General features: G+C 42.2%; 1 protein-coding gene across 1 annotated transcript in view; it reads left to right on the forward strand.

The window, feature by feature from the left end:
• SMAD3 (SMAD family member 3) overlaps positions 1 to 15232 on the forward strand; it is a 79549-nt gene extending 64317 nt beyond the window's left edge. The window contains exons 6-9 of the mRNA XM_030015347.2: positions 2674 to 2886; positions 4245 to 4382; positions 6725 to 6869; positions 10297 to 15232. Of these exons, the coding sequence (XP_029871207.1) occupies positions 2674 to 2886; positions 4245 to 4382; positions 6725 to 6869; positions 10297 to 10420 (620 nt within the window). The 3' untranslated portion in view covers positions 10421 to 15232. The remainder of the gene's footprint in view (positions 1 to 2673; positions 2887 to 4244; positions 4383 to 6724; positions 6870 to 10296) is intronic.
• Positions 15233 to 17130: the final 1898 nt, after the last annotated feature.

Genomic DNA, 17130 nt, shown 5'->3' on the forward strand with positions numbered 1-17130 from the left:
TAGTGTATCGTGTTAGTTAATTGTGTACCTCCTCAGGATTCTTTGGTTTTAGCAGATCTACGTTCTTTTACTTTTCCCCAAACAGTAAATCCATAAATTGAAAATGAATGTTCAGGACAGCTCTAATGTAAGAGGAAACTTGCCCATCCCATGACAGCTTAAGCTGAAGCCTAAGACCACAAATCACAGGAGAAAGCAGCATTATTAAAAGGTTGGTTGCATTTTTTTAGAGACAAGTTTTTCTTCAAAATAGGATTTGTTGGTTTGTGTCTTTCCTCAAATTGCAAATAAGCCGGAAATAAAATTTCTGTGCATCCTTCAGTGGGGAATCCACAGTTCCCTTGAGTCGTAACCAAGCGGAGGTGGTTTTTGAAGGAAAGGACCACAAAACCATAGAGAGTAATACAGGCTTCGGTGTTTTTATAACTTGAACAGTACCAATCTGAGGACATTACTTAAGGATCAACAGAAGTTGATTTGATTTTTCTGGAGCTGAGCAGCCTTTCAATTAAAAAGGCACTTGCTGTGGAATAAGAGCACAGTTATGTGGAACACAATCTGTTTTCCTAAGTGGGTGGGCACACTTAAGAGACTCTGATTAGTGCTGGTATTTGCTGTACCTCTATACAAATTGCACTGGAGCCATGTGAAGCCCAGAGTCAGTTACAATGTGTACAGATTACTGCTGCAGGCCACAACTGCTAATTGATGAAATGAGGCTGGTATTGGAGAAATAAGCCTGATGTGGCAGTTTCCAGTGGGACAACCAAATATGTTGTACAAGAGAAAAAGGCAGAGAACAGTAAACTTGTGTGACTCCTGGGTGTGTTCAATATCATCTGCACGTATCAGGAGAGGGGCTTGCTTTAAGCTATGAAATTGTTTAAAATGTGACAAAATGGCAGGTATGCTTACCAGATCTCTTAAATTGATGTAGCAACCACTGTTCTGTTGAGCTGCCTTCTGTTAGCTTTTGCTTTGAGCATTATGTCCTTTTCTGGAAGAGGAAGATAGGCTTTTGCTTTTGTGGGTGTAAGGTGTGGCGGAGAGCAGGAACATCGGGCTTTGCTTGTGATAGAGCATTTTTCTTTTGGATGATATAATTGAGGAAGGAGAGACTGTGAAAGAAGCTGGGAATGGGTATAAGCTCCAAGATTCACGGACTTTGAAGATCTGCTAAGGATTACAGAGTTCCCCAGATGCGCTTTTATTCAATTCCTTATTTGCTGTCAGCAAAGCTTGTAACAAAGCAGAAACCAAAGTTTTTTTCTGATTATTGGCTACTTTGGGAACTGGTACACCACAGTAATGGAGAGGAAACCAGCATGTCTTTTGTCTGAAGCCAGGCTGCTTCAACCTGTTTCTAAAGGTTACAGAGTAACAGCAGGTACCAGATGAGAAATTACCCTCAAACCTCTGTAGAGACACCCTCTTCATGATGAGAGGAGGCTGGGATGGTAAAAACCTGTCTTTGATTTTTTGGAGCTGATCTCTTAAGCCCCAGATTCGCCTAAGCCTTGCAGGAGCAACAGATGGGAAAGCCTATGGAAAAAGCTGGGTTTTGCTGCTGCTTGTTAACTCTTTGGCCAGATGGGAAGCTGTTGTGTTCTGCTTTTAAGCACCATTTGAACGGGGATGAAGTGATAAATTGAGGGGAGGACTGGAGGGAATTCTTCTCTTGCTTTTATTTCTTGCATTGAATTTGGGGAATAAAGCACTTATCATTTAGCTTAGTCTGCTTTCCACTTCCTCTGCTCAGCAGATTCTTGGCTTGCAGCAGGACTGGGCACCATCTAGTGCAGTATTTCCAAGAATCTTTGACTTAAGCCTTCCTCTGCTGAAATCTTATTGGCTTCAGTGGGAGCAGTTAAATAATTCAAAGCCATTTGAATGTCCCACCTTTCATGCATATCAAGTATTGTCTTCCTGAGACTGCCTCAGGCTCAGTTTGCTCATGAACTTTGGTCCTTTCGCTTCAGTCCACAGGCTGTGTCAAACCATAACCCCAATAAAAGAGATGTGCCATCATCTATTGGAGAATTGGATTTTCTTTTCATAATTTGAGATTAAATGCACTGGAAGAGAGCTTCTCATTTTTAAATCACTTTGATGCCAGTGTTATGTACAATTTGGTGCACATTGCAGACAACTCTACTGGTTTCATCAGTGCTAGAGAGATCATAACAGAGTCAGTAAGAATAAAAGTTGGATTTGCTGGGTGCTTGGTGTAAGTGCACAGCATTAGGGTTCTGGAGACCTGTGCTGTTGAAAGCAGGTTTGTGGTCTGCTCTTTCTAGAGTTTTCTGTTTCTTCCTTTTCTGTCCTTTTCTTTTCTCTTTTTAGGGTACTGGCTACCTAAAAGTGATCCCACATTTCATAGTAAAGCTAACTTTATTTCTTAAATTTTCTCCAAGTATGAAGATAGTTAACTGACACCCCTGTTGCTAAGTGACTAATTTCTTTGACTGTTTGTGATTGTTCCATGTGCCAAAAGCTTCAGAGGTGATGCAGCTTTCTAGCTGTGGTCCGTTAAAATCTGTCAAATAATTAAAGTTTGCTGGTTAAAGTGAGCCCAAGGAATGAAGCAGAACAATATTTCAAAACAGTTGCTTTTTTTCATCCCCCTTACCCTCCTGAGGGCCTGTGATTCATTTTGCTTTTTATTTTGTGCAGATCTGCAGCCTGTTACCTACTGCGAGCCAGCTTTCTGGTGCTCGATATCCTACTATGAACTCAACCAGCGAGTGGGAGAGACTTTCCACGCCTCTCAGCCCTCTATGACTGTGGATGGTTTCACTGACCCATCTAATTCTGAACGATTCTGCCTTGGTTTACTGTCTAACGTGAACAGAAATGCGGCAGTGGAACTCACAAGACGACACATTGGTAATTTCTAATTCCTTGGTTTAGTCAGTGTCTTTCAAGGTGGAGTGTGGAGACCTGCATGTAAAGCTTTTTATTTAGCTAATTGGCATGCACCTCGGTCAGTTTTAGAACACTGCGATGTTTGAATATCCATGCAGGCTGTTTATGGAACACTAATTATATTTTTTCATAAAAGTATAATGAAAAAGTGCACTGAGGAACACTTAAAATTGCTGCATGTAATAGAGATAGAATTTAAACTTTTACATGCACTCTTTTGTATTCGGATGGATGTTAGTGATAATCTTGTGTATTCCTTTTCCCTCCTGCACTATTTTATTTTCCAACTGACTGTTCTTTTATAAATGGAAACTTAGTTCCTTGTTTTTCATCTCAATTTCCACTTTTCCTGCTTATGCTGCAAAGTAACATGCAATTTTGTTTTCAGTTAAACTTGCGCTAAATAGAATATCCTAGATTTATGCAATTTTACTAAAAGGCAAAATTGCTTATGTTTTGCTGTGTTTTCTGCTGACTTCTATCAGAAATGAACCTCCTGCTTTTTGTCCTGATTTTGCTCCCCTTTATACCCTTTCCTGAGCAGTAAACTTTGATACAGGAGGATCTTTCCTTACTTATTTCTAATATCAAAAAAACCCTAACCCCAAGAAACCCACCAAGATTTAGAAATCAGTCTTTATATTCAGCAGGCTCCTTATGCTCTATGGAAGAATGAAAGCAAGGTATTCAGATAGGAATGTAAGACTACAACAAATGTTTATTTGAGCAACAAAGATGTATTCTGGAAATTTGTTTCTTTATTAACTGAGATTTTAATAATTTGTGTAAACTCCTATGGGAAATGTATGTTTGTCTTTGTATACAATGTAATCTCAAGCAAAAGGCAATGATTTTAAAACATTGTATAATTTAATTCCAAATCACTAAGTAAATAAACAGTTGTATCCAGCTACAATGACTTTCAGAAAAGGTTGAAAACCATATGCTAACTGGTAGAACATTCATATGGAAAATATCAGAGACATGTATGTTTGGAGTATGCAGGCTGTGAGGTGGTAAATTTATGCAGTCCAGGCTGTGATTGACAGTGGGGCCGGAGAGTGCAATTCTGACTTTATAAATTTGTCCTCCTGCTTTCCTCAGCTCAGCTTAACTCACTCGCAGAGCAAATTTATTGCTCCCTAATGGGAGTACCCAGTGGGCCAAAAGAGGTGGTTTTCATTTTCCATCACTCATAGTTTAGCTGCTTTTTGAGAGCTGCCTCATGCAGAGGTTGTCTACGTCTATACCAACTCTTCTTGCACGTTTTGCAGATGATTGTTCTAAGCTAAACGAAAACTGTGCCATGTGTTTCCTAGGAAGAGGAGTAAGACTCTACTATATTGGCGGCGAGGTATTTGCCGAGTGCCTTAGTGACAGTGCCATTTTTGTCCAGTCTCCCAACTGCAACCAACGCTATGGCTGGCACCCAGCAACAGTTTGCAAGATTCCACCAGGTAAGGACGTATGCCCTAGCTGTGATCCTACACAGGCTTCACCTTTTGCAAACAGGGTCCTGCTATGAAAAGCAAGCTCTTTGTCAAGGTAGGTATGGATTTGTTGAGCTCTGTTCTTGACAATAATCAGAAACTTGAATCCTATTATAAGCAACTTGACAACTCAAGCAGGGCATTTTTTATAGCATATAGGGTGAAGGTACCGATAAAGGAAGCTACTATGTATGCTCCAGCAATTGTTTGTACTAGTTTCATATAAGTAGGAAGAAATAGTACTGCAGGATCTAAGCAGAACTAAGAGCAGGATCTGCCACTTGTTCCCTGCAGTGTTTTATCAGTCCATTATTGTATTGTAATGTTTATAGTCATGTTTATAATTTTGTTTGTACCTTTCAGTAAAAGAATATAATGTAAGAAATTTCTCTTAATTTAGAGTCACCCACAATAGATTTAAATTGTTACTTTGTTCTGTAGTAAAACTTTCGCCCCCCTTTGTGAATTAGTTTTATTCTAGGGAAATTGCACTTGCAGGCACCTTGTTCTGGTTACAGCAAATGTATGTCTAAAGTATGCTGAAAGATAATAAGACATTTTATTGCATCTATCTAGGAAGAAAATACTTTTTTGTTAGATACATGCAAAAGAGCTAGTATGAGAGGATGCTGCTGTTCGAAAGGGAATTTAGCTATTTAGCTAGGCTTACAAAAGCTGATTTTTTTACAGTTAGAAGTATGTATATATTTGAAAAACAAACTTTTTTGTTTAGAAATATTTGAATGAAGATTGTCTTTCTTTTGAGAAGAGATCCATACACTGCAAGCTCCAGCCCATCTTAACGGGTTTCCTTTCTCAGATGCTTAGGAAGCAGCTGTCAGTGTTGCAAACATGACTTAATTCTCCAGCCACATCACAAGAGTCCACCCCGGCTGGAGTCAACATCTGAAGACATAAACAACCCACATTTCCGCTGTAGATTCATCTAAGGCACATTTTTTGGACTCCAGCTCTCCCCATTTTTGCCACAGTCTTTGGCCGCCTTCTCAGGCTGATCTTCAAATCTTTGCTGGGTTTGAAGCAGTTTCTTCATTCCCGTGTTGACAGGTACCCGCTGCTCCCAGGCACAGTCGTGGAGAGACCTGTTCCCATCCAGTCCTGAAGTCTGAACAGCTTGGCAGTCTGATCCTGATCCAGTTTTTTGCTTTCCTTGCCATAGCTCTTTCTCTGTGCTCAACCTGGCTCTGATGCTCTCACCCTTCTTATTTCCCCCCTTATTTTCCATGCAACATGCATGACACAGCTTCCCTTCAAACTCTCTGCAAGATACATGGCTCTTGGGCTGTGCTCTTTTATGGTCACAAAAATGGGTAGTTGTTTCTGCAGCTGCTGAGCTGTTGCATGCGGTTATGCTTTGCTACATGCAGTTCGACCCAAAACAGATGACAGTATGAGTCCAGCCCAAGAGAGTAGGCTCAGAAGTGATTTTAGAAAAATACAATTCATCACAGTCCAAATGGTTGTTTTTCAGACTTGGCCCATATGTAATCCCAAATGAGCATTAGTTGTGTGCCAAGTTTCAGAGTTTAACTTGTTTCTGGTTATCTGGGAGAAAGCAAGCATGGCAACACTTTTTTAATAGTTGTGTATTTATTTATTTAAACTGTGAAGAACGTTATTATATTTCACCTTTATCACATAAAACAGTTGAATAAGTTGGTTTTAGTCTTTTAGCTGTGACTGAACATAGGGGGAAAACTCCCGTTTTAAAGGAAAATTCTTTGGTGCGTGATAGTTACTTTTAAGAGAGGATTATAGCAGAAACAGCTCTGCTACCAGCCTTTTTAACCCCGAGAACTGGTTTCTGGCTTGCCAGAGCGGTTTCACTTCAGAACTTCTGCATTACTTCTGCTGACGGACACCGTGTAAATTTTTAGTCTGTGCATCCCTTTCTTTCAGGCCCCATAGTGATTGCCATTAAGTGTTGTGATCATAGTTAGGCTTTTAAATTACAGTATGAGGGAAATGATTGTAAAGGAGATAGAAGGAGGTTCCACACGAGGATCCCAAGTATGGTTTCATTGATAGCAATCTGCTGTGTGGGCACTAGCATTAATCATTCCCTGTCCTGTAACATGGTTTTCTTCCTTTTCAGCATATGAGCTGTGGAAATGTGGCAACCTTAATTCCTTTTTCTGAAATGCTGTGTTTAAACAATCTGTGTATAGTACCACATGGTCTGAGGATATGGGAAAGCAGCATTGAGTTTCTTTCCATCCCCAGAAAGAAATGGATTTCTTAATCTAGTTAAGCTAATGCCTTGTTCTTGTCATTTTCTTTTTTCACAGGATGTAACTTGAAGATTTTTAACAACCAGGAATTTGCCGCTCTCCTGGCTCAGTCTGTAAATCAGGGCTTCGAAGCTGTGTATCAGCTGACCAGAATGTGCACAATTCGAATGAGCTTTGTCAAGGGATGGGGAGCAGAATACAGGTCAGGCCTTTTGAATTAAACTTTGCGGTATGCCTGTGCTTGCCATTGCCACTCCTGTATTTCACAGCCTAGGACAGTGTTCTGCAAAGCTTCTTTACTCAGCTTTTAAGGTGCGGGGAATTAGCACAGTGTCTCTTCAGTAATGCAGATAGGTTGTAGCTGTTGAGAATGTGTTGATCTCCTCTCTTTTCCCATCCTATTTGTCTAAAACATACATCACGTGATACACCTGGAAGACCATGTGTATTTGGTCGGTGTTGTATGAACCAAGAGTTTTACCTGAAGCACAGTAGATAAATCCAGATGGCCTGTGTCGGAACTATTACTTTTTTTTTTTCTTGAAATTAGATGTGTATTTATAGTTTGAGTGTCTTATGACTACACTGTTATCTGGAAAGGATCAGTGTGAGTGCTTCCTAAAAGATATGGGTTGGGTTTGATGCTTCTTTTATCAGGGACTAATGGAATTAAAATAAAAGCAGATTGGCTTGAAAATTTATATTTGGAAGAACTGTTAGAGTTGCTGCAAAATTATAGTTAAATCTCCTTATCCTTTCCTTAGTGCTTGTCATAGGGCAATTGCTTAAATGTGACTGGAGGCAGTGGGAGAAACAGTGTGACTATTTTTCCCAGTGAATATTGAAGATAAAAAAGGAGATGCAGTAGGGTCTGGTATTTTGGGATCAATGATGTGGTTATCCTGACAACACAGGGACAGTGGAGACTGTGAGGGACAGAGTACTCCATAGCTTGTGTTGCTGTTGCTCCACTGCATTAGGAAGCAAACATCCCAAAGTAGCAAAGGGAGTGAAATCAGTGTTTAATAGTACAAGTAGGAGAGACGAAATTCGTTGGAAAATGAATGTCGTTTTATGAGAGAGAAGGCTGGCAAGGATTTAAGCCAAATGTGATTTTGAAATACTTACTTGACTGTGTACCCTCTAATTCTGTGGCCTTATTTGAAAATCTGGGGGCAGTCCTTGTCTCCCAGAGCAGCAAGGCTCTCTGCTGATGCTCCCCTTGCACAGCTGCCTGCAGCAGACGGGGGAGATGCCATAGTATCAGCTGGAGCCGGGACCCTGCACGTTACTCTCCCACTTTCTTCATTTCTCCAGATGTTTGGAGTCCATTTTGTTTTGAAATTGTCCTGCACCCGGGCCAGAGCATTTCAGCCCTGGCTCGCAGCCACGGCTCGTAATGAAATCCAGATGAGCATGACTTACGGAAAGTCAACTATCTCATTAGAGTACTGTAGTCAGTGAAACCCTACGCTCACACTGACCGCGCCGAAGCTGCTCTCTCGCTCCTTCATTTCCTTGCCACAAAATACTACGTCTGATTACCTTTGTCAGAGCACGTTTAGTTGTTGAACTGATTCATATATGAAAAAGTTACTGTGGGAGCTGCATCCAGCGCAGTGTTCCAGTGATTTCTGGTTCAGCTGCTTAGCCTTTTGAGCAGTCCAGTTGGTGGGGTGTTTAGTGCTCTTGTGTGCCAGGGATTTATTTGGTGGAGGGAAGGGAGGAGAAGCCAATTGCATAAGCAGCCTGTGGTACAGAGGTTCTCCTCTGTCCAGCAAGAGCCTGGTGGAGCAAGCGGAAGGCATGGAGAACTTTTGAGGGTTTGCCTTTCTGAAAGGCTGGAGCCGATGTGTTGGTCATCCAGGCGGGAAGGCAGAATGAAGTCTGCCGTGATAGGTTTGCAGAGGGCAGAAGCGCGGCAGCCCCACGGGTAGTGGGTTTCTGTACAGTGTTGCTGGGACAGTCGTTGGACTGCTTAGTGTTAGGCTAGTTTCAGGCAGCAATGGGAGACTAGTTTTTCCTGGCACCTGGGAGGTTTGCCTGCTTCGCTGAAGCTGACAGAGCGAGAGGTGCTCTGCTCTCACTGTCCTGCAGTCTTCCTGCCCAAACAGCTCACAAGACACCCCTTAATGCAAAACCCTTACCATTAAATCGCTGTATAGGACAAGCCCTGCCCATACGCCCACTCTTGGGGCATCGCCTGGCTGGCCAGCTCTAGTCAGCCGCGCCTGAGCTGGGAATGGGTGGGGTGCCTTCAGGGAGCTGCTTCCATTTTCAGTTCAGAGGATGAGCGGTACAGATTCATCAACAGAATGGCTTACAGCCCTTGGCCAAAGCCTTGCAGAGCCGTACCTTGGAGCCCCACTCCTCTGCCCTGCTGTGAAGGGGCAAGGATGGCGGTGGGAGCGCAGGGCAGCCCCACCAAGCAGAGGGTCCCCTTTTCAGCAACGTTTTCTCCCTGGGTCCTGCAGACTTTGGCTTTTGCCTCCCACAAACAGATTCCAAGGTCAGCTTCTGTGGGAAATGAGGGTGTAAAACAAGGCTGTTTCCAGGCTATTTCTCTCTCTTTGTAATCTTCCTCCTCCACAGCAGCTGTCCCTGCCACTCTGCCTGGAATAAGACTTAGGCCATCCCTCTGCAGAGGAGGGAGAGTCCCTTGCCCTGTGCCTTGGCCTCCCTTCCCTTCCCATCTCTTCCTGCTTTACCATCTGGAGACACTCCATGGGCTCTGGCCTCAGGGAGAATAAGAGAGGCAGATAGGAGAGGGGGAAGGTGCTTTGTGGCAGGGAAAAGTAAAAGCATGGTGTGTGCTGACCCAGCAAGGCATATCCCCTTCTACTCTTCAGCCGCAGCCGCCAACTCTTGAGGGATTTTAAAACACATGGTTTAATACTACGTTTCTGCTTTTCTGATAGGTTTTGCAACTTTTCACACTCTGCAGCATTTCTGCTTCTTTTGAGGCAGCTGATCACATGCAAATCTGTTGGAGTGCCCCATACACAGCACATGTAGCGTAGGGTTCAAACCTCCAGCGCATCCTCCCAAGCTGTGCAAAAAGGATGCTCAGCGGCAACTCTGGCTGCACAACAGAGGGCTCCATGGGGCTGCAGAAGGGAGACTGTATGGCTGAGTGGTGATCTCTCTCCATCACTTCCACATTCTGCTAAAACCTAAAGATACAGTAAAAAATATCCTTGTCTTACACATAGAGAAATTTAATTGCTTACGTTGCTGTCTAATTAGGAGAGGCAAGGTCTGCAAAATAAAACTGAAGAATTTTGCTTAGATAAACACCTTTTCTCTTCAGTGAATCCGATGCTGCTGCCTATTTTCAGGAATCTGAGTAGTAAATAGGTTATGTGGTGAGTTGCTCCTTTGGGATCATAAGAAATGTAAAGAGAAAAGGTAGGGTTTTTAAATAGAAGTTGGCAGCATAGGCCAGAAGCGTGTTATGGAGGAGAGAGACATTCCTTTGGCCCCACATGCAAGACTATTGTCTAAGCAGGAAAGAATGCTTCAGTAGCTGTAAAACCTTTTCACATTTGTAAAGTTTTGTAGGTCACATTTATGTTCTTTTTTTTGATTCTCCCCCCCCCCCCCCCCCCCCAACCCCTTCTTTCTTCCAGGCGGCAGACTGTGACCAGTACTCCCTGCTGGATTGAACTGCATCTTAATGGTCCTTTGCAGTGGCTAGACAAGGTCCTTACACAAATGGGCTCCCCGAGTATTCGTTGTTCCAGTGTCTCCTAAGGAAACATCTCGGGGCGGGGGGGGGGGGGGGGGGGGGTGGACGGGACAAAGACTCTGGAAAACGGAATTGGCTTAACCCTTAGGAAAATGCATAGTGCATAGTAAACAAATTCCCAGTTATTGAAGTGATGAGAAAAAAAATCTGCTAAAAAAAAAAGGTGGATTTTCTTTGTTTTGTTTTGTTTTTTTAAACGAAATACTCATTTAAGCCACTTCCACTGAAACTGTTAGCACTTTGGTTACAATGCTATGGGCCATTGCAGTTAGAATTTGAAGCTGAAGTTTATCACAACAGAAAACTGGACTTTGTTCCAGTGGAGAGAAGCCAGTGCTCTGCCTCCAGCCGCGTCGTGCCTGTCTGGCTGCTTCCTCCGTGCTGTTGTGAGCACGCAGAAGCCACTGATGGCTGGGAGGAAGCTTTCCATTTGCCTCACACAACTCCAGGCTTGTGTCATGCAGCACCTCTGAAAAGCCAGATACCGTGGGACTTTGGGATGACTCTTGCTCATGCATTCCTGTCACCATCTACCTGATCCACACATGTCCTCCCTGGGATTGCAGCAGTAGCGGGAAAAGGAAGCATTTAAGGCACACACAAGAACTAATTTGCCCAGTAATGTTCCCGAAAGGAATGTATTTCCCACGCTGGACTACTAATGAGGAGGCAGAGTCTTGCTTCATGCCTGAGGGACGCAGCTGATACCCTGATGGTCTCAGACTGGATTGACGTGAAACAAAAGGCCAAACTTAGGCTCCTGATATTGCTGCAGTGACTTTTGACTTGAGCTGCTCATGGACGGACGTTTGTTACTTGGGGAGCTCTGGCTGGCTAAGTTAAGCCTTTGTTATTGTGCAGTCTATTTGCATTAACTACAGAAAGTTTGTATTCTATTTTCTCAGTATGTTGAATGATATCTGCCACTTCTGAAGTCTTAGGGGCTTAGTGGATTCAGTGTCCAGGTCAGCTCTAGTGATGGAAGTGAACAGGCCCTTGCTGCCATTTTCAGAATATGCAATTTAACAGGTTATCCCATGCCGTCACATCTGACTGTGCATGAACCAGGACATCTCAGACACAAAACCCCTCTGTTTAAAACTTATTTCAGCTGATTAAAATGCTCTGAGATGTAGTTTTGCCTGGAGAAATTGGGAGAGTGTGTATTTACTTGTATTATAAAATGTTCATTTTAAACATACATGCTCCAGACTGTTTAATATTTTTTCCCTGCAGCAACTGTCGTGGCAAACAACTTCCACAACTGGAAAAAAACCCTTAGCACTTGTTTTTATGGTTCAAATTTGCCAAATAAGTCTCATAACTTTGTCAGTGCTATCCAATTATCTGTTTCTTTATATCTGCATTGAATATCATATGCATTTGTGCCAAAATATTAGAAGGGGGAGGGGAGAAAGTGATAATCAGTTTCCTATGGAAATTTTTTTTTTTTTTTTTTTTTTTTTTTTTTCATATACGAAGGACACACACACAAGCTAGGTCTGTGTCTGGGAAGGACAGACTCAGATGGACTTTACAATGGTTTGTGTTAAGGCTTTAGTCCTGCAAACTTTTGTGCTCCCAAAGGCGAACGCGAGTGGCCCCACTGAGTTCAGTGGAAGTTTTCCTGCATGCCGGGTTGAGGTTTGCAGCTTCAGAGCGCCCTGGTCCCATAATGGGGTACAGACTGGTAATAGCATTTCAAACGCTTATCAGGAATTTCCACGTACCAGCCTATCTGTGAGAGAGGCTTTTCCCATGTGCTTGTTGCTTTGAGACCACTCTGTTTATCAACCCCACCACCTGGTTTGCAAAAAAACCCAACACTTTTGGACCTGAGGCATTGGGAAGACAGGGTACGAGGTGCCCCTTGTTTGGTGGACACAGGAAGAGATGATCCGAGAGGCTCGTTGCTAGTCTTTGTTTTACCAGGCAAATGAAGGGATGTTTTAGAGAGTTTTCTTCCAGAAACAAGAAATTATATTTTGTATATGAAACTTAAATTCTGAGGAAGACTTTTGGTGGTGGATGTGCTCCTGAATAATGCAGGCACTTTTGAATATCCTCTTGCAGAATTTTGACTGGAGCCTTTCACTGTGCAACATGGCTTGTATCATAGCGCTGGAGGTTTTCTAGGATTTAAAATTTTTTTTTTTTTAGTTTTTGCAATGTGTCTGATTTTAGATAAATCTCTGATTGCATGGACTTGTGCAATAAGAGCAGCTGTATAAAATAGTATTTTCTAGCCACTTAAAAAGTAGGTCTGTCTGTCATTGTGGATTGATTTGGCATATACTTTCAGATACAGGTTTCTAACATGGTCGCAGACAAAAATTTGTCCGGACTTCTGTGGAAGTATTTGTCTTGCTGTTTTAGTGAGAGAGGGAAAAAAATCTGCTATGTAAAATGGACCCAGGTTTCCTCCCTGAGTGTCTTTAAGTCATATTTGCTTATTTTAGTGAACAAACTGTTTCCGTTGTCCACATAATCGTGGAGGAAGTTGGGCTCTGTGGTGCCTTGTGCATCAGCAACAAAAATGACATCTTAAATTCCAGTGTCAGAGAGTTCATTATATGTGATGGTGTGTGCAGGAACCCAGCCTGACCCAGAGGCTACAAGCTGGAATAAACCCTAACTTTAATACGAAGTTTGCACACAGAATTGCCTCCTCAGCCAAACTAAAAATTGGACCTGGATTTCCACTAGGAACCAGATTTATATCTTCTACTTGATAGAGGATAATTAATTGCTAACCGCTTTTAATAGAAGCCTTTTGAAAAACAAGATTCAGATGATGCATAAAAACTTTGGTTAATCTCACCTCATCATCCCTTAAGTCAAATGACTTCAAATGGAAAAAGTAAGCTGGTCTAGCAGTACAGTTAGATAAAATTGAGATTATCTCCACTAAAGTATTAATTTCCTCTCCTCCCCTTTGTTTACCTTCTCACTAATTCATAAAAGCTTCATGGTTTCTAAAGTTACCTTATAAAGTCAAATGGAAAGTCCTGTACCATGCAACAAATGAAAAGATGAAGGTTGGGAAAGGGGTGTGATTCAAGGGACATTACGGCTGAGTTTCTTTTTATGTTGCACAGTTGAAGTGGACTGTACAGATGAAAGCTAATTCCCCTGCCAGATCTGAAACGTGCTTAATCATGCCATTCATGTGGACACTAACGAAAGGGAAGAGGTAGCATTCGGCTGTAGATCATTGTAGGCAGCGGTGCCCCAGAGGTGCACGTGGCTGCTTCTTGGTTTTACTTTTTTCTAAAACTTTAATAAAGTAGCTTTGATATGTAGCACAAATGTATGCAATCAACCATGCCCTAGCTTAGATTACATATCTGTACTGGAATATCTTCTCATTTAATGGTAGTCTTGGCTAGTTTTACCAGGATTTCATACATTTTTGTTACTAGTAGAGAGTCACTAGCAGGAACTTTGACTCTTTTTAATTGGTGTAGCCATACACAAGGGCCTGGCTGCTGGCAGATGATATTGATGGCCTTGTGGTTTTAAATGACTGTGGTGATTTTTTTTTTTTTTTTAATTATTATTAATGTATTGAACTGAATTGCAGTTTGTATTTTGTGTTAAGCTTGTCTTAGAAGTAATCCAGTGCTGTCCGTTTGATTTAATCACCAGGAATCAGCATGCGTATGTACAAAGATGGAGAAATCTAATCGTAACAAATTTCCCCAAATCTCTGGCTACCCGTATATGCCATGAAAAGAATGGGGGGTAACCTTTGAGAAAGAGTTAAACAAATGAGTTTCCTCTCCCCTTAAGGATCAGCGCAGTTTGAACCATGCAGGGGACTCCTTTGCAGGGTGAAGAATATTCAGGACTCCATCTCAAGCAGCAAGTATTGACATCTGTGTCTTGTGCTACTTACTAACTGGAAAAGCACAAGGAGCAAGAAGAACACAGCTCAGTGAAGGACTTCAGCCATATCACAAAACATCTGTGAGCTTTCCTAGTTCTCCAAGGTACTGGATAGGTAGGAGGAATGGAATTTCACAAATAAGCTGGTAAGCTAGAATGAGAAATAATTAGTCACTATATAGTAGTTGATTGAGCGGTATGGTTAAGAAATTCAGTATATGTTTTTTATTATGTACATGCTTTTGTATTTATGTTGTCTTTCTTGAATATTCAGATGAATCAAATATTTAATTTTTAACAGAAAGGGCAATTAAGGATTCAGAGTATTAAATCTTTCATATGTTCCTTTCTGGTGATTGCCAGAAATTAGGCAGTCACTGATGTCAGAATGAGAGACCTCAGAACTGAGCAACAAACCCTGGCGAATAGAACAGAACAAGGACTTCTCCAGCAGAAGCCTTTGCCCAAGTTGCCGTTTTATCCTTTAGCAATAAGTCAGGTTCCCAGATGGGAATTGTGCTCTTCAGATTTATGAGGCTTTAAAAAGAAAATAACATATTACTCCATAAATGTTTTGGTTCATCTTACGTTTCCTCCAGTACGTGGATACCAGAGGAGTCTGCACCAGCCTCTGCTGCTGAGATGCATCTTGTTCACTCTCCCAATGGAGGCAGCCTACTTTCTCCACTCTAGATTGAACCATTCCCCCTTTGATAGATATGTATGAGCATGTTGGCATTAGTGTTTAGATTTTCTTAACCTGAGATTGTATGTTAATGACCGGTGATGTCACCTACCTGCTTTAGCTTGTTAAGCATTATTCACCTATTTTGTTACTAAAGGCCTGTACTATGTATGCCCTCTTATTTCATATGTGAAACTGTAAGTTCTATTTTTGACATTTTAATAAACTTTGATTTGAAAACTGAGGCTCATGAGAAAATAAGGATCTTGTAAAAACATATTTAAGGACACAAACTGAAAGCATTTGGAGTTTTGAAACCACAGATAATTCAGAGACGGCAGCATCTTCAGGCATGTATAATGAAGGTTGTTCCCAGTAATTCGCATGAGATCTCAGTTACAGGTAAGATCTTCATTGTTTCTACAGTTTGGACAGTTTTGGTAAAGAATTTAAAGCCAGATATAAAAAACAATAAAAAAATTGCAACTAGTTCTTTTAACTAACAGGATTCAAAGGTGAGTAGAAGTGGAGCACTGTGGCTCAGAGGGTTTATTGTCAAATTGCTGGAAAAGTCAGACATAGCTAAATATTCATTCTTTGGCCATTGTAATAACCTGTAGCTGTACTTTCACATTACGGCTATGAATTAGGAATCTCCATTATCAGAAGCGTAGGAGCTGCAGTGGAGAATTTAATGCTTTGTCCTTTGGTGTCTTGTCATGAGGCAGACCCTAAAATACCTCTGGTGTCTCTGTGTTGAGGAATTGGAAGTCCCGTGCTGAAGACACGTGTTAAGCCTCTCAGTTGTTCACTCATGCAGAACAGAGGAAGGCAGGTGGATGGGCATAAATGTGGTCTCTGGTCCATACTGCATCGGTGATAAGGTGTTAATGCTCTTGGGACGGCACATGTTCTGGTCCGGCTCAGTGGCATTCATACAGTCAATGTGCTACCTTACTGAAAAGCATGACTTCTCTCAGACCTGGTTTCAAAGTGGCCCACTGTTTCGTCAAATCAGAGAACTGATGGTTGGAAGATACTACTGGAGGTCTCTAGTCCAACCTCATGCTTGATCCAAGACCGTTGCCAACACTGGATCAGGTCAGCTGGGCTTTTGTCCAGATAAATCCTGAAGAAAAATCTTGAAGACCAGAGGTCCTACCACCTTCCTCCCCAGATAAGCTGTTCCATGGCTGCATTATGTTCCTGCCTTAATCTCCCAGGCTGTATTTTTGGCTGTTACTCCTTGTTATAATGGGTTTCTGGAGTCTGTGGTCTCTCTTTGCAGCAACGACACTGCTCCTCCCTGCCACTCAAGGACAGCATTGTTAGCAATCACTATAGTCAGAAATGAAACAGTGGCCAAGCTTGAGCAGTGGCGGCTGCAGGGTGGTGGTGGAGTCCTTTGCACCCACCCACCTGGTCGGCTCTAGAGAACTGGATGCCAGGGATGTGTCCCTGCTGCTGTTGTCACTACTGGGACTGCACCTAGAGGTGACTGGGCCATGAAATGTCCAGCCAAGCAGCTGTTTCAGTAGAAAGCAGGCAGGCAGGGCAGGTGCTATACTGGGGGGAAAAAAAAACCCATATATGCTGGCATTCAGCTGGCCTCAGAGAGGGCATTCTCCAAATAGCATTACTAACTAAGCCAAGGCACACTATGATCTAATTCTGTGAACTCCTAACGTTCCTCCTAGGGTTTCACTGAAATGCAGATTTTTTTTTTTTGTTTTTCCTGACACAGGATTTACGAGAATACTTTTTCCACTCAGTTTTCCAACAATGTGGTAATAAAAGGGTCTCGGCCAGGTTTTGTACTGGGATTGCCAAAATTCAAGTGTGATGTAGTAAATCAGCTCTGAGCTGCAAGTTCTGCTAGTTGTCACCTGAATATATAATGGATTTCAGTATCACAGTCTTCTCATCTGCACTGGAAATGGGAAGCTGAAGCAAAATACAGGTTTGGTAATAAAAGAAAAAGCTCAAAGCCATAGCCAAAAAAAAAGAGTGAATTGACATTGCATGGAGGTTCCGGTTCAGGCAAAAGTTGGGTAATAAGCAGTTGGTTTGTACTGACAGGAAAGTCCTCTTGTGAGTGTCATCCTAGAGCTTCACCAGGACTGCAGCCTGGCTCACACAGCA

This window comes from Aquila chrysaetos, chromosome 5 (genome assembly GCF_900496995.4).
Source record: "Aquila chrysaetos chrysaetos chromosome 5, bAquChr1.4, whole genome shotgun sequence".
NCBI classification, from domain to species: domain Eukaryota; kingdom Metazoa; phylum Chordata; class Aves; order Accipitriformes; family Accipitridae; genus Aquila; species Aquila chrysaetos.